Here is a 25,830-nt window from a genome sequence, read left to right as displayed (position 1 = left end):
ATATTTATGCATAAAATGTAGACAAGGTGCCAGGTGGAATAACTCCCTGGAGATGGCTTTGTTAATCTGTTATGAATTAGTGTCCTGCTCAATGGAGGAATATAATAATTCATTTTAAAGTCATCAACAACTTCTTAGAACATGTCAGTAGTTTTTTTTAAATTTATAAAACATATATTAATTGACTTGGCAAGGAAGGCATTAGTGCAAAACCTTCAGTTCCCAGAAAATAGTATGTAACAATCTAAGGTCTCCAATCCCTATCAAATTCTTCCACACAAAAATAGTCTTAGCACTGACAAAGAGACCTCATAAAACAAATGGCTGTTAACTTGTTATTAACCAATATATTTAATAACGGAGCTTACGGACAGACTTTTCATGTTTAAAATTATCAAAACAATCCAAAAATATGCCTTAGTCATTTGTGATGAGGCAGATGATTCTGTATAGAATACTGACTCAAGCTGATGGTGTTGCTATCAGAGGTAACATCATCCTGCAGTGAATGCAAGGAGTGCTGTGCTACAAATTCCAAAATGACCTATAGTTCCTCTCTACTACTAAAATTTGCCAGAAGCAAAAGGGGTGAATTGTGAGCTGTGTTTGGTACTAATTCTGCACAGATGACTTTGTAATCAAAGGACAAGAGCAAGCCAGTTTGCTTTTCGTATGTTTGAAGGTAGTGTCTTCTTCATGTGCTTGTAGAGAGCTGTAGCTCCTATTTTATTTGTATTGAGAAATTTATGACTTATTTTCTATGCATGGCAACAGATTTGAAGGCTATACATGTGGAAAATAATTCACACACACTATATGACTGCATATTGGACTCGCTACCACGATGACCAGAGTTTTCAGGGCGTGTAGTAAGGGGGTGAAGTACAGGAAGAGCCGGGGGAGGGTTGCCTCCTCTGCTCCCTGCCCAGAACCATTGAGCAGCATAGCAGGTTCCCCGGGGGACAGAAAAGGGACCTGATACAGGAAGGAAGCCGGACAGAGAGTGGGAAAAGTACACGCACTTTCCTCAGTGCAGCCTGGGCAGCAGTCAGGACAGGAAGCTGACGCAGACCAGGAAAGAGACAGAGCTCCCGTTCAGAAGGCAAAGACCGGGGTACCGCACATGGAGACTGCAGTCCATGAGTATGTGGAGCTGGAGCCTGCAGTGACAGCAAAGGTGTGTCTTGACCCCCGTGGAGAGACTGAGACCCGTGCAAAGGTGGAGGCCTGTATGGAGACTTCAAGTAAAGGTAGGGACGGTCATAAAGGAGCACCAGCCATGCGTGGTTAGGATAATGTGATGCAGCTCCAGAAGATTTTCCAATATTATCTCTTGTCCTTGCACTCCTATTAACCGGACCCATCCAGCTCTGTATTAAGACTGTGGCCCTTACAAAGACTGAGGCCAGTGCAGAGACTATGGCCCATGTTGAGACTGTGACCTGTGTTGAGACTGTGACCTGTCTAGAGATCGTGACCCACGCGTGAAGCCCCAGGACCTGCGGTGTTAGTGCAGAGCCACTGATTCCTGTTGGAGATGACTCGGAGCAGAAGGGACCCCATTTGTCTCCCACCCCTCTGGCTCCCGCAGTAACCACCGAGACCCCGGCTGGGATTATTAAAGACCACAGAGTACAGAGAGACTTCAGATGACAAGTGCCGCTGATGATTTGCCACCAACGTGGGAGAGGTTCGACCCTTCAAGCAAGTTCCCTTCAGACTGATAAATTCTTTCACAAGAAAACGCAGTATAATACTGTTTATGCCTTTTTGACTGCTTTTAGAACTTGTTTTCATATTACCAATACTCGCACTGTTATATTGCCAGTGTTAATCCCTGTAAATAAACCTCCCCTTTAACTGTTGGTCCGTCTGTTCCGTGGTGGCATACCCAACACCTGCACTTTATTACATTTGGCATAGTTGGCAGGATGTCACACGGAAGCGTGAAAGGGGCGGACCAAGCAGTTAGAGAAGGCCCCAGGACCAGCATTTCTCTGGGAGCCATGTTGAATAGTTTTCCGAGGTTTACTGGAAACAATGTGATGTTGTGGAATTGGACGGAGAGAATCTAGGGGCTGTTGCGGATGCATCCCCTGGCACCATCCCTGGAGGCAGAGATAGCATTGATGGCCTTAGAGGGGGAGGCACGAGATTCTGTCATGCATAGGCCTTTCCGGGAAAAAAACACTCAGGACAAGGTGCTGCGCATACTTGAGGAGACAGATGGGGACTCCACTGACTTAGGGGAATTCCACATGCGACTGTTTCACCGGGTGCAAGGAGAGGGGGAGACCATGACCCAGTTCATGAATGCCCTGCAAGAGCTCAATACTGCTATTAAACGGAAGGACGGTGTAGGCGTAGGGTCAGTTGACGTGGTGCTTAGGGATCAGATGGTGACGGGGCTGCGTGATGGAATGATGAAGCAGGCCATGCGAGAGCGCCTGCAGGTAAAGCCAGACATGACCTTCTCTGAATTAGGTAATGAGGCGCGCGCGAGCAGGAACAGGACATGACAGGGCCAGTGGGGAAGGTGTGGAGCGGGGAGGCAACCACCACCGCAGACAAAGTCCCCCGATGGGTAGAGGACCTGAGATTGGAGATCAGTCATGTTAGGAGTGGTGGAACGCACTAAATAAAATTATAAATAAAGTGTGTTCACCGCTCGGGGTCCACCGTGCGGTAGATGGTAAGACCGCTGCTAGGTGGTGGCAGAAGGTATCTGGCGGTAGAGTGCACAGGGTTCAGACTTCACCCAGGTGCACTGAGCAAGCTCTGTTGCACTCACAGAGCTGCAAGGATAAGCACATAAACATAACGCTGGAGCAAGCTCTGTTTCACTCACAGAGCTGCAAGCATGCACAAGCTCTGTTGCACACACAGAGCTGCAAGCATACACAAGCTCTGTTGCACAAACAGAGCTGCAAGCATACACAAGCTCTGTTGCACACACAGAGCTGCAAGCATATACACGCTCTGTTGCACACACAGAGCTGCAAGCATATACACATGTGCAATAACGCTGAGTCTGTTTAAATGTCACAGGAGCTCAGCGACACAGACGTGGTATCTGGTCACAGGAGTGGCCCTAGCTGACGGCATCAACTCCGTCTAGACCTACTGTGGACGTCTGGAAAATAGGGCGTTGCACGTGTGAACGCACCTAGTGCTGCAACTGCAGCGTGGCGATAACTAAGCTGCTGAAGAAACGCCGCTGTCAAGCAGGTGCAAGCTGACGCTAGCTGCTGAGCGCTGGAGGAAAGGCGCGCTGGCGCTAGTACTCGCTCGAACTCAAACTCTCACACATTCGTAATAACCAAGGAATGGGGGTTTCAAATGAGTCATTCACCAGTCCATGCATCCATCAACAAACATACAGCAGCAAGTAAGATTATACTAGCGCATGGCGGAACAGCCATGCGCGCTTTTTATAGCGTATGGGACCTGCCGGAAATCTCCAGAACTCCAATAGGAGCCAATAGGATTCAGAGCAGGACCTGAGCACCTGACTCCCGAACTCCAATAGGAGCTCGTCCTGTGAGCATGCTCAGAAGCTGGCACAAAGGACTTAGCCTCTGGAGATAAATGTGAGGACCTGGATTTCTGCATAGGTATGGCAGAACTCAGATTCCTAACATTACCCCCCCTCCTAAGGCCCCCCGTCCCTGAGCCTTCTGACCCTCAAGCCTGTGCCCCACAGTGGCGAAGGTCTTAGACTCGTCCGAAGGCGAGGCTGGTGTCCTGGTAGGTGGCAAGATAACCCGGGACACGTGGAAGGCATCGGTGGAGGCAAGATCACTAGGTCTCAGAAGGGACACCTGGGAGATGGCAGGAGCGGGAGTGACAATGGGACGCCGCCGTGTGTCGACGGTCGTCGCCACACTCTGCCTAGGAAGGCTATGCCGAGCACATGAGGTGCATGCCTGAATGTACCTCAACGTCCCGAGCCCTGTGTGGCCACCAATACGCACCAGCCAACAGCTTCGTGGTTTGCATATAGCCACGATGGTTGTGCGCATTGGACGCGTGTGCCCACGCGAGAATCTTAGGCCGGAGATGAGGAGGGACAAAGGTCTCGTCGTCCGGCATGGAATCCGAGCATTGCGGGGCGCCGTCTTCCTGGGAAGCTGCGTGTAAACGGTGACAACCGCAAACGGACTCCTGAGCCGAAGGTGTATTAAACGTGGCACAAGACACCTCCATGGGCTCTGGGGGTAGAACCTCTGGTTCAGGCATTTTCAGAGGCAGAAAAAATTCGGGAGCCGGAGTACCTCTCCGTTTGGAGTGGGCACGCTCCAAACCGCGCTCAGAAAAACGGAGGTCAATGCGTGAGGAGATCGATATTAACTCCTCCAGGCTAGTAGGGATCTCTCTTGTAGAGAGAGCATCCTTGACATTCTCCGCTAATCCCCTCCAAAATACAAGGGATGACAGACCACTCCAACTCGGATGCCAGTGTCCGAAAACGTACGGCATACTGGCTCACCGAGAGGGATCCCTGAGTGAGTGCGAGTAGTTGTAGAGAGTTGTCGTGCGTGACCCGAGGACCGAGGAACACCTGCTTGATAGCCATAAGCATGCGAGCTGCGGTCCGAATATCGGGATCGCCACGCTCCCACAAAGGCATAGCCCATTCCAGAGCCTTGCCCGACAGTAGGGATATAATAATGCCACCTTGGCCCGTTCCGAAGGGAATTGTTCAGCCAGCAGCTCCAGATGGATTGAGCACTGGCTGATAAAACCCCTGCAGGAGGTGCACAAAGGACTTAGCCTCTGGAGATAAATGTGAGGACCTGGGTTTCTGCATAGGTATGGCAGAACTCAGATTCCTAACAAGTCAGTTCCGTGAAGAAATGGTGGCTTCAAGGAGAACTCAGGCAGAGGCCTGGTCCTATGGTGCGAGACAGAGGAGCTGTCCCCCGAAAAGAAGCTGAAGTTACTCAGTGGAGACGTTCTCTTACATGCTATACCTGTGCAGAGCCCGGCCACATTGCCTGGTGGTGTCCCCGGCGGAGCCGACCATCCCCGCGGCTGCCCTTAAACTAGGTGGCTCAGAGCACGAGGAACACCACCCGGAGCGTGAAGAGCAGAGGAGTACTAAAAGTCCCACCAGCCTTGTTTCCACGTGTCCCGTGGTCTGGGCCAAAATCAATGGAAGAGCAGTGCGGTGCCTGATAGACACCGGTTCACAATTGACTACCATGGCGGAGGGATATTTCCACTGTCACTTTGTGGAGGCACTACGGCCCTAGTGGGGCCCCGTGATCAAACTCATGGCAGCCAATCACTTGCCCATCTCAGTCGCAGGAGTGGTATGGATGAAATGAACATTGACGTGTGCGGTAAAGATGTCGGGAGGAAAGGAGTGGTACTGGTGGATGGAGAGGCTGCTAAGGACCATACCGTGACCCTGGGGATGAATGTGTTAAAAGACCTCGGAAGTCTTATTTTCAATGATTCCCCAGAATAATTCTTACAACAATGGAGTGACCGAACCCCACAGAGAAGAATCTTCCAGCAATTGATATGAATGGCCCAGGTCCAAAAAGCATATGGTGGCGGCAAGGAGCTCGGTAAAGTTATCGCACCTGCCTCTGTCAATCGGGTGTTGCCCCCTGGACAGACGGTACTTCCCCTGCTTAAACAAACTGGTATTTCGCTTAAAGGGGTGGAAGTTCAAATTGAGCCTAGCACAGCCGACGAGCTGCCGTCAGGAATATTGGTTGTCCCTGGCCACTGTGTGGTACGGAACTGTCCTTGTGCGCTGCATAAATCTGGGAGAGACACAGACAAAAGGCAAATACAGTCAAAAGGTCAAACGCTAAATAAAAACAATTTTATTAGTATATATAAAAATATGTATACACATATATACAGACAAACATGCATGGAAAAGGGCTGAATGATGGAAAAAGGCTATAACAACCACATACAGAAAACCCAGGTAGGTATGTCGCAGGGGAGTAGCAATGAACAGCAGGGTATTGTGAATATATCAATCACTCATGATAATATGCCAACAGGTAATACATACCAGGTACCCATGCTGGCAAATATACCATCCCCGAAACAGGACCACACATCATACAAAGGGTGAATGCCACCAATAATAAACAAAATATATAGGAATACAGGTACCTTGTAGGCAAGAGGCAACCCTCCCGGACCGACCTACCAACCCCAACGCGCGTTTCGGCGTGCCTTCATCAGGGAAAATAAGGCTTAAGGTGCTGGGTCTGAATTTAAATACAATCCATACCGGAACCATCATTGCGGCCGCGCGGCCCCCCGGTGACGTCACGTCCGCCGGATCGCGCTCACACGGGCAGCCGAAAGCCGGAAACACGTGGGGCCCCACGTGACCCGGAAGTCGGCGCACCGCCGAGACGCGAGCCGGCCGACACAACGGAAGCAGGGCGCACGCGCTCCGCAAGGAATGAGGCAGGGTGCGCCATGGCACATGTGGGCAAGGAAATGGGCGGCTAGATATAATAATAGTCAAAGTATGTCACCAAGACAAAGCCAAGCAAAGAGTTATATAGAATTCACATCACATAACAAATAATAAGAAAAAGAAAAAGAAAAAAGGAAAAAATTGGCTTTGTGGAAGTGACATCATATACTGGGCCAATAGCATAAATCCATATAATAAAAACCCATGCCCAAACAAACATAATTGCCATATAATCACAGATGAAAAGAACACAATTTATGCAAAAGTGTCAACATTAAATGGTATATGCTTGTATAAAGTATCAACAATAAAATGAAAATACGCATATAGTTATAGAAAGGACGATCACATATAGATGCATAGGAAACAGATACACTACAAGTATAATGGCCATGTCAATAATTATAACACATATTATCCCATATCTTGAGAGTACAAATACCGCCGCATGCCAGATACAACATCAATCTGCCTAAGCAAGAATACGGACCCCAGAAGAAATTATTTATATATATATATGCATATCCCCACAAACAAAAACATTCAGGATGACGAGAAACAACAGCACCAACGCATATACTATAAATATATATGACGACGATTGCGGAATAACTTCAAGAACGAATACGCGTCCATGTCAGTAACCGGATACAGATAGCCGTCAGCAATAACTCAAAACACTAGAGAAAGGAAAAACAAGAACATAATTAAAATCAATTAAAAATAATGTATGCGGAAGCATAACCAAGCACAATAGACCAATGGTCAGAGAAATGACGAAAAGCTGAGATTCTCGTTTAATCCGTATGGCTGAACTGTATTGAGGGTCCAAATCCATCTACACTCCAATTGACCTAAACGTTTGGACAGATCACCCCCCCTAATATTGATCTCCAACACATCAATGCAGCGAACTCTCAAAAGAGAGCTGTTGCATTGATGGAATAACTTGAAGTGTTTGGGGATGGTTTTAAGGGTGGTTGTCTCATCATGTCCGTCGGCAGCTTGGATGCCTAGAACGTGTTCTCTAATTCGGACCTTAAGCTGTCTTGTCGTCATCCCCACGTAAATTAAACCACAAGGACAAGTGGCGAAGTACACCACATACCTTGTGGTACACGTGATTCGTTTCCTTATATTATAGGTTTTTGTACCAGCCGAATTGGAGAAATCATTACACCTGTCCACATTAGGGCATGCCACACAACGGCCACAAGGAGAGCAACCACCCGCAATTAGGCCAGCACCCAAAAACGTCTGTGGTTGTAAACCCACATGATGGCTATAGTTAAGAGGTCACGTAAATTCCTGGCACGTCTAAACGTAATTAGTGGTCGTTTAGGTAGAAACTTATTAATTACAGGATCCACTTGTAAAATAGGCCATGCCTTGGTTAATGCTGACCTAACGCGATCCGAATGGGGATGGAACGTAGTAATGAACCTACAATGATTCATATTATCAGGTTCCCTGGCCCGTTTGTTATATAATAGAGAATTCCGTTTGGAGTGCTTGGCCCTATGGTAGGCCTTCTTAACAATCCGCCTACTATACCCACGTTCTAGTAATCGTAGTTTCAATTCCTCTGCCCGCCTCTCAAAGTCTACATCCGATGAGCACAATCGTCTCAAACGGAGAAATTGTCCCACCGGTATAGAAGTAACCATATGTCGCGGGTGGCAGGAAGATGCGTGTAGTAATGTATTGGTGGAGGTGGGTTTACGAAAAATGTCAGTGATTACATTGCCACGGTTATCCTTAGAAATCGTGACATCCAGAAAATTGATTCTATTACTATCCCACTCGCATGTCAAGGAAATATTTAAGTCACTGCTATTGAGGCACTTAACAAATTGGGCAAGGTCGATGGCCGTGCCCTGCCAAACGAACAGGATGTCATCGATGTACCGCGTCCAGAAAGGGACGCGATCAATCGACGGCACCCTGCCCGAGAGGAAGAGGTCCCTTTCCCACAGCCCCAGGAACAGATTGGCATAGGCCGGCGCAAAGGCCGCGCCCATGGCTGTCCCCTGGAGCTGCAGGAAGAAGGACCCCTTAAACACAAAAAAATTGTGTGTGAGGGTGAATTCCAGCAGTTCCAGCAGGAGTCCCTTCAAAGAAATTGATAAATTAGAGGTTTGCAGAAAGAATCGTACTGCAGCTATACCATCTTTATGTTTAATATTAGTATACAGGGACTCCACATCTGCTGAAACTAACAGGGATTCACCCTCAAGGCAAAGGCCACCGACCTTGCACAAAAGTTCACCTGTATCTCTCAGATATGAGGGGAGAGCTGTAACGAGAGGCTGAAGGTGGAAGTCAATCCAACGGTTAACATGCTCTAAATAATTACGTCTCCCTGATACGATGGGCCGACCAGGTGGTGACTTCAGGTCCTTATGGATCTTTGGCAGTAAATAAAAAGTGGCAACAGTCGGCTCACTAACCAGTAGTAACATAGTAACATAGTAATTAAGGTTGAAGGGAGACTTTAAGTCCATCTAGTTCAACCCATATCCTATCCTAACTTGCCCTAGCATGATCCAGAGGAAGGCAAAAAAACCCCATGTGGCAACAGTAAGCTTCACATTGGGGAAAAAAATTCCTTCCCGACTCCACATACGGCAATCAGACTAGCTCCCTGGATCAACGCAATATTAAGGAGACTAGTGTATATACCCTGTAATATTATACTTTTCAAGAAAGGCATCCAGTCCCTTCTTAAATTTTAGTAGTGAATCACTCATTACAACATCATATGGCAGAGAGTTCCACAGTCTCACTGCTCTTACAGTAAAGAATCCGCGTCTGTGAGTATGCTTAAACCTTCTTTCCTCCAGACGTAGAGGATGCCCCCTTGTCCCCGTCACAGGTCTAAGAGTAAAAAGATCATTAGAAAGGTCTTTGTATTGTCCCCACATATATTTATACATTGTAATAAGATCACCCCTAAGCCTTCGATTCTCCAAACTAAATAACCCCAAGTGTAATAACCTGTCTTGGTATTGCAGACCCCCTAGTTCCCTAATAACCTTGGTCGCTCTTCTCTGCACCCGCTCCAGTTCAGCTATGTCTTTCTTATACACCGGAGACCAGAACTGTACACAGTATTCTAAGTGTGGTCGCACTAGTGACTTATATAGAGGTAAAATTATGTTCTCCTCATGAGCATCTATGCCTCTTTTAATGCATCCCATTATTTTATTTGCCTTTGCAGCAGCTGCTTGACTCTGGCCACTAAATGTGAGTTTGTCGTCCACCCATACACCCAGGTCTTTTTCAGTGACTGTTTTGCCCAGTGTTTTACAATTAAGCACATAATTATACAACTTGTTCGTTCTACCCAAGTCATGACCTTACATTTATCCCCATTAAAGCTCATTTGCCATTTATCAGCCCAAGCTTCTAGTTTACATAAATCCTCCTGTAATATAAAATTGTCCTCCTCTGTATTAATTACCCTGCAGAGTTTAGTGTCATCTGCAAATATTGAAATTCTACTCTCTATGCCCCCTACAAGGTCATTAATAAATATGTTAAAAAGAAGCGGGCCCAAAACTGACCCCTGTGGTACCCCACTGCTAACCGTGACCCAGTCCGAGTGTGCTCCATTAATAACCACCCTTTGTTTCCTATCCCTGAGCCAGCTCTTAACCCACCTACACATATTTTCCCCTATCCCCATTGTTCTCATTTTATGTATCAACCTTTTGTGTGGCACCGTATCAAAAGCTTTTGAAAAGTCCATGTACACGACGTCCACTGCATTCCATTGGTCCAGTCCGGAACTTACCTCTTCATAAAAGCTTATCAGATTAGTCTGACAGGAACGGTCTCTTGTAAACCCATGTTGATATTGGGTCATAAGGTTATTCTTCTCCAGATACTCCAGTATAGTATCTCTTAGAAAACCCTCCAGGATTTTACCCACAGTTGAGGTTAAACTTACAGGCCTATAATTTCCAAGTTCAGTTTTTGTCCCCTTTTTGAATATTGGCACCACATTTGCTATACGCCAGTCCTAGTGCCGAAGCCAGCTCCTTGGTGATAATGTCGTCCCGTGTAGCCTTTTTAATAATATTCTCTAATTGATTGAAATAACTACTAGAGGGGTTATACGTCAGCTTCTTATAGCATATGTTGTTGTTCAGCTGACGATAGGCTTCCCTCTCATATAACTTAGTAGGCCACAGGACGACATTACCACCCTTGTCAGCCGGCTTCAGCACTACATCCGGGAGATTTTGAAAGTGTCTCAATCTGACACGTTCTTCCCTGGTCAAATTATCTTGATTAGAAAACCTAGGGATCTGATTAAGTTCACGAGTCACCACCTGGACAAAAAGATCAATGCTCGAACACGAGGCCAAGGGAGGAGATCTCGTGGATCGAGGACGTATCGACGGAGGGATCTTACCTCCCTCGTGGACGTGTTCCACCGCCAGCTCCTCTAAGGCTCTTAGAGCCTTCTGTTCCTCCTCTGTAGGGAAAAGTACATTGGTGTCGTTATTAAAGAAATGCCTCCTCAGCAGTAACGTCCTAGCAAAAAGGTTAAGGTCCTTGACAGTGGTAAATACATCAAATTCTGGAGTGGGTGAAAAAGAGAAGCCCCTGCCAGAAGAGACAAATCAGAGGGAGAAAGTGCATAATGACTTAAATTGATTACCCTATTATCCCTCGCGGGCAGGGTCCTCTCTCCTCCTGTACCAGTTATGACTTGTATTGTTTAAGATTATTGTACTTGTTTTTATGTATACCCCTCCTCACATGTAAAGCGCCATGGAATAAATGGCGCTATAACAATAAATAATAATAATAATAATAATAATAATCTCTCTTGTCCAAGTTAGCTTGTTGAATATGTTGTCTCTTATAAGGATGGTATGAGTGGTCCCTTAATCGTACTGTGCCAGAGGAGGTTGACACATCCGATTGACCGCTGACCGACGAAAGTGAAGTATTAGAAGGTATACGTGATAGATGGATTTTTCTCCATAAATAGACCTTGCCATTCTGATAATCCTTAGTATCCCTACTGTATTTAGAGAGTTGATTCTCCTGAATCTTTTTGACAAGGCTATCGATGGATTTCTCCAAATCAAGATCAAATTGTTGTAATTTCTCCTTGGGGCAGTCTGTTCTCAAGCCCACTTGTAACTCATCAATGAGTTTATCCAGCTCACAGATACTGGAATTATTATAATTAACCAAAAGCTGCATGAGTGTAAAAGAACAGCTATTGCAAGCATCTTCCCATTTTTTAATGAATACGTCATCTTCAACAGGAAACGTAGGTGTTACACGAACCCTCAAGCCTCTAGGAATCATCCTACTAGAGATGTATTTCTCCAAGAATGTTTTATTCCACCATATCCTCGATCGTTTTATTACTGAATTCTTAACCATCATCAGCTTATCATCACACTCAGAACCAACAGTAAACTGTGCACCAGCCCCACCAGCACCGAAGGTCTGATCCATTTGGTTGAGCCATATTTTCTCTTTGGCTCAATAGTCCATTTCATCAGCAAAGTCACCTGTGCATAACACAGCAAAATATAGATAAGAAAGTAGTCCAATGAACATAGTGGATAAGAGGATGAAAAAGTATTATAATGGACACAGCCACAATCTCACATATCCACCATAATGAGGACAAAAGAAGACCAACTGCAATGTGAACTCACAGACAAAAGGCAAATACAGTCAAAAGGTCAAACGCTAAATAAAAACAATTTTATTAGTATATATAAAAATATGTATACACATATATACAGACAAACATGCATGGAAAAGGGCTGAATGATGGAAAAAGGCTATAACAACCACATACAGAAAACCCAGGTAGGTATGTCGCAGGGGAGTAGCAATGAACAGCAGGGTATTGTGAATATATCAATCACTCATGATAATATGCCAACAGGTAATACATACCAGGTACCCATGCTGGCAAATATACCATCCCCGAAACAGGATCACACATCATACAAAGGGTGAATGCCACCAATAATAAACAAAATATATAGGAATACAGGTACCTTGTAGGCAAGAGGCAACCCTCCCGGACCGACCTACCAACCCCAACGCGCGTTTCGGCATGCCTTCATCAGGGGGAATAAGGCTTAAGGTGCTGGGTCTGAATTTAAATACAATCCATACCGGAACCATCATTGCGGCCGCGCGGCCCCCCGGTGACGTCACGTCCGCCGGATCGCGCTCACACGGGCAGCCGAAAGCCGGAAACACGTGGGGCCCCACGTGACCCGGAAGTCGGCGCACCGCCGAGACGCGAGCCGGCCGACACAACGGAAGCAGGGCGCACGCGCTCCGCAAGGAATGAGGCAGGGCGCGCCATGGCACATGTGGGCAAGGAAATGGGCGGCTAGATATAATAATAGTCAAAGTATGTCACCAAGACAAAGCCAAGCAAAGAGTTATATAGAATTCACATCACATAACAAATAATAAGAAAAAAAAAGGAAAAAATTGGCTTTGTGGAAGTGACATCATATACTGGGCCAATAGCATAAATCCATATAATAAAAACCCATGCCCAAACAAACATAATTGCCATATAATCACAGATGAAAAGAACACAATTTATGCAAAAGTGTCAACATTAAATGGTATATGCTTGTATAAAGTATCAACAATAAAATGAAAATACGCATATAGTTATAGAAAGGACGATCACATATAGATGCATAGGAAACAGATACACTACAAGTATAATGGCCATGTCAATAATTATAACACACATATTATCCCATATCTTGAGAGTACAAATACCGCATGCCAGATACAACATCAATCTGCCTAAGCAAGAATACGGACCCCAGAAGAAATTATTTATATATATATATGCATATCCCCACAAACAAAAACATTCAGGATGACGAGAAACAACAGCACCAACGCATATACTATAAATATATATGACGACGATTGCGGAATAACTTCAAGAACGAATACGCGTCCATGTCAGTAACCGGATACAGATAGCCGTCAGCAATAACTCAAAACACTAGAGAAAGGAAAAACAAGAACATAATTAAAATCAATTAAAAATAATGTATGCGGAAGCATAACCAAGCACAATAGACCAATGGTCAGAGAAATGACGAAAAGCTGAGATTCTCGTTTAATCCGTATGGCTGAACTGTATTGAGGGTCCAAATCCATCTACACTCCAATTGACCTAAACGTTTGGACAGATCACCCCCCCTAATATTGATCTCCAACACATCAATGCCGCGAACTCTCAAAAGAGAGCTGTTGCATTGATGGAATAACTTGAAGTGTTTGGGGATGGTTTTAAGGGTGGTTGTCTCATCATGTCCGTCGGCAGCTTGGATGCCTAGAACGTGTTCTCTAATTCGGACCTTAAGCTGTCCGAATTAGACCAGGCGGTGACTTCAGGTCCTTATGGATCTTTGGCAGTAAATAAAAAGTGGCAACAGTCGGCTCACTAACCAGTAGTGCCGAAGCCAGCTCCTTGGTGATAATGTCGTCCCGTGTAGCCTTTTTAATATGGTTACTTCTATACCGGTGGGACAATTTCTCCATTTGAGACGATTGTGCTCATCGGATGTAGACTTTGAGAGGCGGGCAGAGGAATTGAAACTACGATTCCTAGAACGTGGGTATAGTAGGCGGATTGTTAAGAAGGCCTACCATAGGGCCAAGCACTCCAAACGGAATTCTCTATTATATAACAAACGGGCCAGGGAACCTGATAATATGAATCATTGTAGGTTCATTACTACGTTCCATCCCCATTCTGATCGCGTTAGGTCAGCATTAACCAAGGCATGGCCTATTTTACAAGTGGATCCTGTAATTAATAAGTTTCTACCTAAACGACCACTAATTACGTTTAGACGTGCCAGGAATTTACGTGACCTCTTAACTATAGCCATCATGTGGGTTTACAACCACAGACGTTTTTGGGTGCTGGCCTAATTGCGGGTGGTTGCTCTCCTTGTGGCCGTTGTGTGGCATGCCCTAATGTGGACAGGTGTAATGATTTCTCCAATTCGGCTGGTACAAAAACCTATAATATAAGGAAACGAATCACGTGTACCACAAGGTATGTGGTGTACTTCGCCACTTGTCCTTGTGGTTTAATTTACGTGGGGATGACGACAAGAAAGCTTAAGGTCCGAATTAGAGAACACGTTCTAGGCATCCAAGCTGCCGACGGACATGATGAGACAACCACCCTTAAGAACCATCCCCAAACACTTCAAGTTATTCCATCAATGCAACAGCTCTCTTTTGAGAGTTCGCGGCATTGATGTGTTGGAGATCAATATTAGGGGGGTGATCTGTCCAAACGTTTATGTCAATTGGAGTGTAGATGGATTTGGACCCTCAATACAGTTCAGCCATACGGATTAAACGAGAATCTCAGCTTTTCGTCATTTCTCTGACCATTGGTCTATTGTGCTTGGTTATGCTTCCGCATACATTATTTTTTAATTGATTTTAATTATGTTCTTGTTTTTCCTTTCTCTAGTGTTTTGAGTTATTGCTGACGGCTATCTGTATCCGGTTACTGACATGGACGCGTATTCGTTCTTGAAGTTATTCCGCAATCGTCGTCATATATATTTATAGTATATGCGTTGGTGCTGTTGTTTCTCGTCATCCTGAATGTTTTTGTTTGTGGGGATATGCATATATATATATAAATAATTTCTTCTGGGGTCCGTATTCTTGCTTAGGCAGATTGATGTTGTATCTGGCATGCGGTATTTGTACTCTCAAGATATGGGATAATATGTGTGTTATAATTATTGACATGGCCATTATACTTGTAGTGTATCTGTTTCCTATGCATCTATATGTGATCGTCCTTTCTATAACTATATGCGTATTTTCATTTTATTGTTGATACTTTATACAAGCATATACCATTTAATGTTGACACTTTTGCATAAATTGTGTTCTTTTCATCTGTGATTTTATGGCAATTATGTTTGTTTGGGCATGGGTTTTTATTATATGGATTTATGCTACTGGCCCAGTATATGATGTCACTTCCACAAAGCCAATTTTTTCCTTTTTTCTTTTTATTTGTTATGTGATGTGAATTCTATATAACTCTTTGCTTGGCTTTGTCTTGGTGACATACTTTGACTATTATTATATCTAGCCGCCCATTTCCTTGCCCACATGTGCCATGGCGCGCCCTGCCTCATTCCTTGCGGAGCGCGTGCGCCCTGCTTCCGTTGTGTCGGCCGGCTCGCGTCTCGGCGGTGCGCCGACTTCCGGGTCACGTGGGGCCCGTGTTTCCGGCTTTCGGCTGCCCGTGTGAGCGCGATCCGGCGGACGTGACGTCACCGGGGGGCCGCGCGGCCGCAATGATGGTTCCCGTATGGATTGTATTTAAATTCAGACCCAGCACCTTAAGACTTATTCCCCCTGATGAAGGCACGCCGAAACGCGCGTTGGGGTTGGTAGGTCGGTCCGGGAGGGTTGCCTCTTGCCTACAAGGTACCTGTATTCCTATATATTTTGTTTATTATTGGTGGCATTCACCCTTTGTATGATGTGTGATCCTGTTTCGGGGATGGTATATTTGCCAGCATGGGTACCTGGTATGTATTACCTGTTGGCATATTATCATGAGTGATTGATATATTCACAATACCCTGCTGTTCATTGCTACTCCCCTGCGACATACCTACCTGGGTTTTCTGTATGTGGTTGTTATAGCCTTTTTCCATCATTCAGCCCTTTTCCATGCATGTTTGTCTGTATATATGTGTATACATATTTTTATATATACTAATAAAATTGTTTTTATTTAGTGTTTGACCTTTTGACTGTATTTGCCTTTTGTCTGTGAGTTCACATTGCAGTTGGTCTTCTTTTGTCCTCATTATGGTGGATATGTGAGATTGTGGCTGTGTCCATTATAATACTTTTTCATCCTCTTATCCACTATGTTCATTGGACTACTTTCATAAATCTGGGAGAGACAGATGTCATCTTACCCCCCCAAGAGTGAAGTCGCTCAAGTCCTGGGCCTCCCGGATGAGCTGGTTCCAACTGACAATTCTTATGGAACTAATTTATGGACTTCCATGCGCTGCTTGACAAAATACAGGATTCCAATTGTGGTGGAAGATTGAAACGCATTGGGAATAAATGATTAATCTTCCACCATAATTGGAATCCTGTTTTTTGTCAAGCAGTGCATGGAAGTCCATAAATTAGTTCCATAAGAATTGTTATATCAGCGGTCACTTGTTTGACCTTTGGACGTGCAGCAGCTGACTACTAATCGTACATGCCTGACCTCTCCTGCAATAGGTGAGTGAATTTCTTTTATATTTTTAATATTAACCCAGATAAGACCCTATTTGCGCTTTTTTGTTCCTATAGTGTACTATACTGGTTCCAACTGAGACAGTGCAGCTTACTGCAAGGCCAGAAGACCCATGGTTTGTGACCATCAAAGCAGAGGTAGCCCAGGATCCCAGACTACTGCAAGAAGGGTGCCGAATTTTAGGACGCATGCGGGCAGAACTCTCAGAACTGGACCAGCAGAAGGTCCCTCAGGTGGAAGCCTTCCTTTTGGAAATATCAGGTGTTTGCCAAGGATGAAGATGACTTTGGGCGCACCACGGCCATAGCCCACGAGATACCCACTGGAGATGCGGTGCCGATCCGGGAATGGTACCATCAGATACCACCACAGATGTACCAGGAAGTGAAAGGAATGATGTCACACATGTTGAAGGGAGTTATTCATGAAAGTCAGAGCCCGTGGGCTGCTCCCATAGTCCAGGTGAGGAAGAATGAGTCCTTGTGGTTCTGTGTGAACTATCGCTGGCTCAATGCCTGCACTGTGCGGGACTCGTATCCGCTGTCCAGGATAGAAGAGTCCCTATCGGCACTGGGAAATGCCAGGTTCTTCTCCACGTTAGACTTGGCCAGCGGATATTGGCAGGTGCCCATGTCCGAGCAAGATCGAGCCAAGACGGCTTTCATCCTCCCAATGGGACTGTACGAATTTGAGCGGATGCATTTTGGTCTAGCAAAAGCTCCAGGAGCGTTTCAGCAACTCATGGAAAGGTGTCTGGGAGACCTGAATTTTGAGGCCACTTTGATCTATTTGGACAATATTATCGTCTTCACACTTCTCCTAAATTCTATAGGATATTTGTGGACATCCTTTATTTCTATACACTATAGTCTCATACGGTATTATATTATTCGCCAGCTTTTTCCATTGATTGACCATTGGTGCCCTTCCACCCATCTACCTTAATGCTATTGCTTTCCTAGTTAGGAAGAGTCTCACAAAGAAGATTTCTATCATAATGCGACCAAATCTCCTCAGCATACATCTCCAGCACAGAATCAACCGGTATCCCTATTATTCTTGATAAAGACTTCACTCAAGAACCTCCTCACCACACAACTGTGTAGTTCCAGATAAGATGCCAAAAAACACCCCCGTTTCACGAACATCTATGACAACCATCAGAAGTTAATCTACCAAACATATATAGTTTGGATGGGGTTAGCCAAGATTGATGCAAAATATACTATTGTATTAATTTATTACTTTCAGAGGATGATATTGTGTGGGATTCTAAAGCATTCATCCATTGTTCTTCAGTTATTGAGGGCACTAATTGTCGCCATTTGTCTTCCACAGTAGTTGAGAAGATGACATTTTGGAGTTAAGAATTAAAGTAAATAGTGTAAAAATTATACCGGTGGGTAGTGAGAACACCTATTAGCGGATATCTCGATCCTAGCATGTGGGAACTTATGTTTTTTAGATTGTCTCATTTGCAGGTATCTATAGAAGTCCCTGTGAGGAACACCATATTTTATATGTATTTGGTCAAATGATAATAAAACTTCAATTTCAAAGACCTCATCTAGTGTTGTTATTCCGTATTGCTGTTAGAATATTGGATTTTATAACATCTTAATGTGTGCAAGCTCAGGATTGCTCCATAACTGTGATAACTCAGTGATTTTCAAAATGTTTACTTTTCTTCCAAATCTGGATTGCTAATTTATGTACAAATAATAAGCCCTGCGGTGGATTATGGGACCACTCCAGTATTGCCCATGTTGAAATCCCATTCAAGAATTGCAAAATATGAGCTTCCGCATTAGACGGTTTATTGTCCCTCATCCAACTGTTTTAGTAGAGCAACCGGCCAGCCAGATAATATAAAAATAGGTCAGGTGCTGCATGACCGCTCTGGCATTTAGGCCACGGCAGGGTTCCAAAGTTTTTTGGAGGGCTTCGGTGAGCCACGTCAGAAGGTCGCCATCATACCATGTATTCTATTAAAGAATATTTTGAGGATTTTAATTGAGAAATGCTCCAATATATAGACACATTGGAAGAATAATCAATTTAAGAAAATTAATTCTTCCAGTTTCGGAATGAGGAAGCTGGGACCATTTCTCAAATTTATTTTAAGCGTCTCAGCGAGAGGGAAAACATTTTCTTTTAAGTCTATAATTGGGATTTTTATTGATAATTATAGCAAGATATTTAAATTTGATAACTGCTCGAAAAGCATACGCTGAAGGTCCAGATATATTCTGTGATTGGCATAACGGAGGGTTTGTCCAGGTGATCAAATACTTATTTCATGCAATAAAATTAAATATAATTATTTAAAAATCTTACAATGTGATTTTCTGTTTTTCATTTTTAGATTCTGTCTCTCACAGGTGAAGTGTACCTACGAAAAAAATTACAGACCTCTCCATTCTCTGTAGGTGGGGAAAAATGCAAAATCGGCAGAGTATCAAACACTTATTTTCCCCACTGTATACATCATCCACCATCATTTATTAATGTCGATCACCTCTGCTGATTTAATTCTGCATCCAGAGACCACCAGGCTAAAGATGTGGCGACTTGCGGACCACTGCTATGGGACTGCCAACCGAGCTCAATTTGCGCACAATAATACACAAAAGTCAATTCCAAATGGTTTTTATTAAGTTTTCATATAACAAAAAATTAAAAAAAAAAAAATATCTGCAAAAGAAAATCTGAATTTTAATTTTAATTGAATTTTTAAAAATTGAGTAGTTCAATAATTAACAAAAATAGAAACATAAGATATTGTGCATTTATATAAAAAAGTGTCTATAATCACAGGGAACAGGACTGAATTGTGAAGGACATTAATTAAAAAGAGGCAGATACTGAAATTTCCTTAGCACCAACTGTTCATTACCGGACAGCTTCAAAGAATTCATGTATTAAGAATGAGTCTGTGCTGTTCGAAAAGTAATCTGTGACACTAAATGTGTGTTTTTTATTTGTTTTTACTCTTCGGACACATACAGAAGGCATAATAAAGTATGGAAGCTCATGGCGGCATGAAGGCTGCCTAATAATCCGGAGCGGCATGGCTGTATAGAAGCCGATAGTCAACTTCACCTCTTTTCGGTGTCATCTACTGTATACTGGAAATTACATATTATATTATATATATATATATATATATATATATATATATACACACACACTTCTCAAATAAGGATGAACCCCTGTAACATCTTTTTTATAAGCATTTTTATAAGGCATAAAATAGTAGCTGGAACCAAGCTTTACACTAGTATAAAGGAACCCTATATAGCTGTCATGAACTGAAAGGGGTAGTCCACTTTTGTGAACATTTTTTTTCTTACTGAAACACCTGTAATTGTGGTTAATAATCATTTTTGTCATTGGGGTCATTAAAAAAAATTCCATTCTCCTTCTCTGTCTGCATTACACTGCCTATTGCTGGCTGCAGAATGAGCTAACAGGTCTGCCACACAATCTTTATTTTAGCAGATGTGTTGGGGACATGATTTAGTGGCACTTACTATTATACAGATGGGACAGGTTCTCTTTCTGCTCTAGTTAGTAGAGCTTTCCTCCAAGGCTGCACAGCTCTCCTGTCCATGCAATCGCTACTGATAGAGGAGCGTGTGACCAATCCTGTCCATCAGTCTCCTCCAATAGAAAATGTCCTATGAGTAAACTACTTTTCTATTGGATAAGACTTATTGACAGTGTGCGAAATGCGAAAACGCAAAACCGAAAAAAAGCTCGGGGGGTTAAGGGCTGAAAATTGATGTTGGCAGAAGGCGCCTTCAAATGTGAGACACATGGAGCAGTTTGTAAAAGAAGAGTGGTCCAAAAATTCCAGTTTAGACGTTTTAGAAGCTTGTTGATGCTTATCGGAAGGGACTGATTGCAGTTATGTATTTCAATGGGTGTGCAACCAAATATTAAGTTGAAGGTGCCAAGAATTTTGTTGGGCCCATTTTGGGGGTTTTTGTGTGAAATTATGAAAATATGTGTAATTGCAATAATTATCTGGGGAAATACCAATTTCAAAGGTACCAATACTTTCCGTCATGACTGTATATATATTTGGGCCCCCATTCCTTTGAGCTGGGCATTGCATTTAGATAGCGTCCCTCGAGCTTTGTGTCCATGTTCGGGACCCAGTCCTGCTCAGCCCGTTTTCACACGAACGTCATTATGACACATGGTAAGATGTTAATATTAGAGGCTAGGACCATCCCAAATTTAGGAACACCTTGACGCTGGTGGGATGGCTTTTATGATTATATATATATATATTTTGCTTACTAAGTCCCCTATGCTATTTATTTGTACTGTTGCTTTTTCTTCTTTACTGTCTTTGGTTTTGTCGGTTTTATAGATTTATGGCCAGTGTGAACATGCTCCTATTTTTCATGCATACAAACTTATACTCCAGCTCATTTTTATCTTTTTTTTTTGGTTCAGAGGTATATATTTATATAAAATCAATATTACACTATTACACCTATATATATGTAACATATGTTCCAGACCGCTACCTGATGACTTATGTTCTTGGGTTCTTTACACTCTTACTTCTTACAGTTAATATTTTATGTCCTCTAAATACACCTGATGAACCAATAAGGGGTTTTCCATTTTCATCTTTATTTTTATAAGTGTGTCAAGGACATCATTTAATATAAAGTATAGATTAATATCTAAGCATTTCAGGTTCTCCTCCTTCCTCTCAGACCTGTCCATTAGCTTTATCCAATTGAAAAACAATTTACAGGAGAAAATTATGATTAAATTTGAAAAGACAAATCTGATGATGTGCTCCTCTATCAGCAGATATTTTGTGGACAGGAGAACCTTGAAGTCTATGAGGAAGGAGAAGATCCTGCAATCTTAGTAAGTTACAAACGCATCCTCTGCACACCTAGTGAAATATAGATTAAGTGGACAACCCTGTCAATGAGAGATTGACCATCATAATAATTGGCTTACAGATCCTACAACATTGGATCCTAGCATTTCTAGGGTTCTATTTTCTCCTTGTTTGACTTTTTGTGGTTTGTGATTTTGTTCCCAATAGTAATGAAATCCATCATATTATTACGTCAGATGAAGTGACACCATGCCTACGAGCCCGTTCTTCAATGGTCTGCAGAAACGCTCCTTTTTAACCTATTGATGATGCGGGGGTTGTGTGTTTCCAGAGCCCTGTAGACCTTGTCCTTATCATCATCGCCCCAGTAACTAATATAGTCATAGAGCCGCCTCATCTTCTCCTGGGTGGTGGGTTGGCTTCGCACAATGTTATATTGCTCACAAATTAATAGTTCTTGTGAGCGAAGATCATCTAGAACGGGGTCCACCATATTAATCATGATGATCAGATCTCTACGATGATAATCCAAAAAGTGGTCGTTGGGATGTCGGGAAGGTCCAGAGTCTTCTGCAGTTGAAAAATCATTTTATCAACACACTCATCTATTATGTGTACGTTTAATCCGATTTATTCTGTTATATATCCAAACTAAGGAAAAAGTGAACTGGCCCTGCTGCCGCCCTGTACAAGTCCATCTATCCTAGAAACATTTCCATCAGTCTCAGCTTCGTCTTTGACAGTGATGCTCAGCTATTAAATATACAGTATACACAATTCCAGCATGTAACAAAGAAATGGCGCCGATTACCAAAGAGAGTTATTCCTAAAGAATGGCTATAGGAAATGGTAAAAACCAGCTACAGCTGACTGGCCTTTTCTAGAATTCTCTTTCACCCCTTCATGACCTTAGACGTATCCACACGTTCAGTTGGGAAGGACCTCCCTATCTTGGACCATTTTAATGTGGAGACCCTCAAATGAAAGCTGAAAGTCTGAACTTCAACTGCATCTGAATTGTTTTTAAAATTCATTGTGGCAATGTCTAGAACCAAAATTAGAAAAATGTTGTCTCTGTCCAAATATATATGGACCTAACTGTAGATTTTCTGTTCTGGTGATTTTGCGTGAACAGCTGTGCCCGCGACTGACGGGAGTGGTGCCCGCAATTGCTCCTGGCAGTTTAACCCACTAAATGCTGTGATCAATATCAATCACAACATTTAGAAGGCAGAGGCAGGGACAGTTGTAGTGCATAGAGGGACTAAGTAAAAAGAAATAAAAGCAAAAATTGTAAAAATATTTAAAAAAAAATCATAAAATATGTATTTATTGCACACACAAATATATGTAAAAAAAAGCAAAAAAAGTAATGCTTGGTATTACCACCTCCTGAATGACTCAACCCCTTCAGTGAACACTCAAAAAAAAAAAAAAAATCTATACTTTTCATCATACAGCCAAACAAAGCGTGGAATAAAACACTGTCAAAAAAGATGAATGTAAATGAAAATGGTATTAGTGAGAATAAAACATCATCCATGCAGCTCCATCAGCGGAAAAATAAAAAAAAGTTATAGCCCTCAGAATAAAGCGATGCAAAAATAATTATTTTTTCTATAAAATAGTTTTTATTGTGTAAAAGCACTAAAACCTAAAAAAGAAAAATTATATAACTGGTATCACTGTAATTGTACTGACCCGAAAAATTCTGTCTCCTAAAAATCAGAAAAGAAAGCGATCAAAACATGTCATGTGCCCGAAAATGGTACTAATAAAAACTCGTCCGGCAAAAAACAAGAGCTTACATGACTCGGTGGGTCAAAATATGGAATAATTACAGCTCTCAAAATGTGGTGATGCAAAAACTAGTTTTTGCAATAAAAAGCATCTTTTAGTGTGAGACATCAGCCAAACAGAAAAACCCGCTATAAATCTGGTATCCCTGTAATCACACCGACCCGATGAATAAAGTGGTCTAATCACTAAATAAATAATACCAATTCTTCACTGTCAAAGATTGCAGCAGGGGGGTTGTAACTCAACCACCCATGCGGATAAGTTTTTGTTACTAACAGCTCTCCGCTGCCCCCTACTGTCCAGTCAAATACAAGATCGACCGACGATCAACAGTTTTCACTAAGGCCAGTTATTAGGAAATTAACAGTGAGCGCACGGTATATACACCTCCGATTCCAACGCATGGAATATATTTATATACCACAATACTGTCACTGATAACTCCACAACAGCCCAAGCACTACGCGCTGCCACCACCAATCGTTTTTTTCTTTATACAGGTTGACTGGAGGGGCTGGCTCTGGTAGAGTATGGCATCAGGGTGCAGTTTACAGAACAAAAGGAACAGAGCTTTTACATGTTATATTTAATCCAGAATGTTAGCCAGTGTTTTTAAAAAATATACAAAACATATTATAAAGGGGACAAAACAATATAGCATATACAATTACGGTACATAAAATAAAACGATAAACAAAAGAAACTTTCTAAACTTGTCATCACAGCAATAGTTTCAAGTTTATGGAGGGAGGCACTCCAGGAAGATGGACAGCACCCACAGTGAACTGTACCTCTAAGAATGGAAGAAGCCCAAAAGTTGGCATTTGCCCTTTAGTAACTTTGAAGTTACATGCATACACCTATCCTTGAAGACTCCTAACAGGATTGGGAATGGGATGTGGCTTTAGTTTCAGAAATTATGAAAATTCCTACGTTGACTATATCTTTGCTCTGGAGAGTCATGGGTGCTCAAAATAGACATCATATTTTTTATCATGATTTCATCCTTACATAGAGACCAGATATGACAGGTGTAGCCTCGTCAATTGAAACGATTCTGGTCATCGCTCAGCAATGTGAAACCAAGCTCTGCATTCACCCCTTTTACACAGTTCCAAAAATATCATTTTCCTACTGTCAGAATGGGGCACGCCCTTCAGGGAGATCTGAGGTTAGAAGATCACTATGTATTGTGAATCACATATCTTCCATATAGCCTGTGTGTTTGTGTTTCATAATAAATGGATTTCATTTCCATTGGTGCTGAAGAGATTATCGACCCTTTCTATGCTAATTAGAAGCTTGCAGCTACATTGGCAACCCTAGATCTCCCAGGAGGATGTTACCCACTTGTGACACTTATCTACTGGATCGATGCACTGCATGCAAACATCCTTTCTTGAATTCTAACACAAAGAGATCCAAGGTCTTTATGGTTTTTAAACTAATATCTCAGTGGTAAATCTGCTTCACATTTCTGAAGCAGGGCCTCACATCTGTTAGCCATTGGGAATTTCCTTGGTTACCTAACTCTAAAGGAGGAGGTCAGCTGCATAGAGTGAAATTTGAAGACCGTCTGCAAAGTGCAAGCTCTTTTCTTTCATCTTTGATCATGGATTTTAATTTTTTCCATGACTTTGTTGATTCTGCCTCCCAAAGACTGCAGCAGGGCTGGCTCCTGCGGTGGGTGGTGAGCGCTTACATGAGGGTTTCCGACAGAACACCTGATGGAAGATTCCCTATAATGAGGCAGAAGGAGAGCCTGTGGACGCCGTCTGGCCTATGATCCGGTGGTGTCCGTCTTTTTAAAAGCACGGTGTGCCAAACTTTTGTGCATCTCTGAAAGAAGGACACAACTGAACAGAAGCCAAACAGGGTCCAGAGAAAGTCTGCTGATTCAATATAAAGAATGGATCACTCGGGGGGTTCATCTGAATAGCGTCACTTGGAGACTTAGATGGAAACCCCAAAGTATGTCCTCAGCATATAGTGCAGGATAAATGTGATCCTAAATGTTATGTAAAATGTTAACAATAAAATCTTCAACTCAATCCACAAAAAAGCAAGTCCCCATTTAGCTATGTCATCTGTAAATGAAAATATAGGGGGCTTCCATGTTACTGGTCATAAAAATCATAAAAAGGCTCTGGAAAAGCGCTATGGCTCCTCACCCAGCAAAATAAATCCAGAGAACTATGCGCTCCCAAATTCAAATGTCCCCTCTCTTTTTAGCCCAACAGTGTGCCTAAACCATATTTAGCATTCACGTTTGGCATTTCTGAAGCGATGAGCATACATGTAATTTACAGGTGTATGTCTCCACAAACAAGAACTAGGAATAATGTACTGGGCACTACAATT

General features: G+C 43.0%; 1 protein-coding gene across 6 annotated transcripts in view; it reads right to left on the bottom strand.

Moving 5' to 3' along the window:
- Positions 1 to 10,413: 10,413 nt before the first annotated feature.
- Positions 10,414 to 25,830, bottom strand: part of LOC141050273 (uncharacterized) — a 149,452-nt gene continuing 134,035 nt past the window's right edge. For 4 of the 6 annotated variants that reach the window (XM_073547157.1, XM_073547159.1, XM_073547158.1 and 1 more), the window contains one exon: positions 10,414 to 10,940. In XM_073547157.1, the coding sequence (XP_073403258.1) occupies positions 10,429 to 10,940 (512 nt within the window). In that variant the 3' untranslated portion in view covers positions 10,414 to 10,428. Of the gene's footprint in view, positions 10,941 to 13,234; positions 13,485 to 19,765; positions 22,240 to 25,830 lie in introns of those variants that run through there. The other 2 variants (XM_073547162.1, XM_073547160.1) reach the window with 2 other exon arrangements.

The sequence above is a fragment of the Dendrobates tinctorius genome, unplaced genomic scaffold, assembly GCF_039654945.1.
Source record: "Dendrobates tinctorius isolate UK_male_01 unplaced genomic scaffold, ASM3965494v1 ptg000151l, whole genome shotgun sequence".
Classification (NCBI taxonomy): Eukaryota; Metazoa; Chordata; class Amphibia; order Anura; family Dendrobatidae; genus Dendrobates; species Dendrobates tinctorius.
This window is presented reverse-complemented; position numbering and strand designations above follow the sequence as displayed.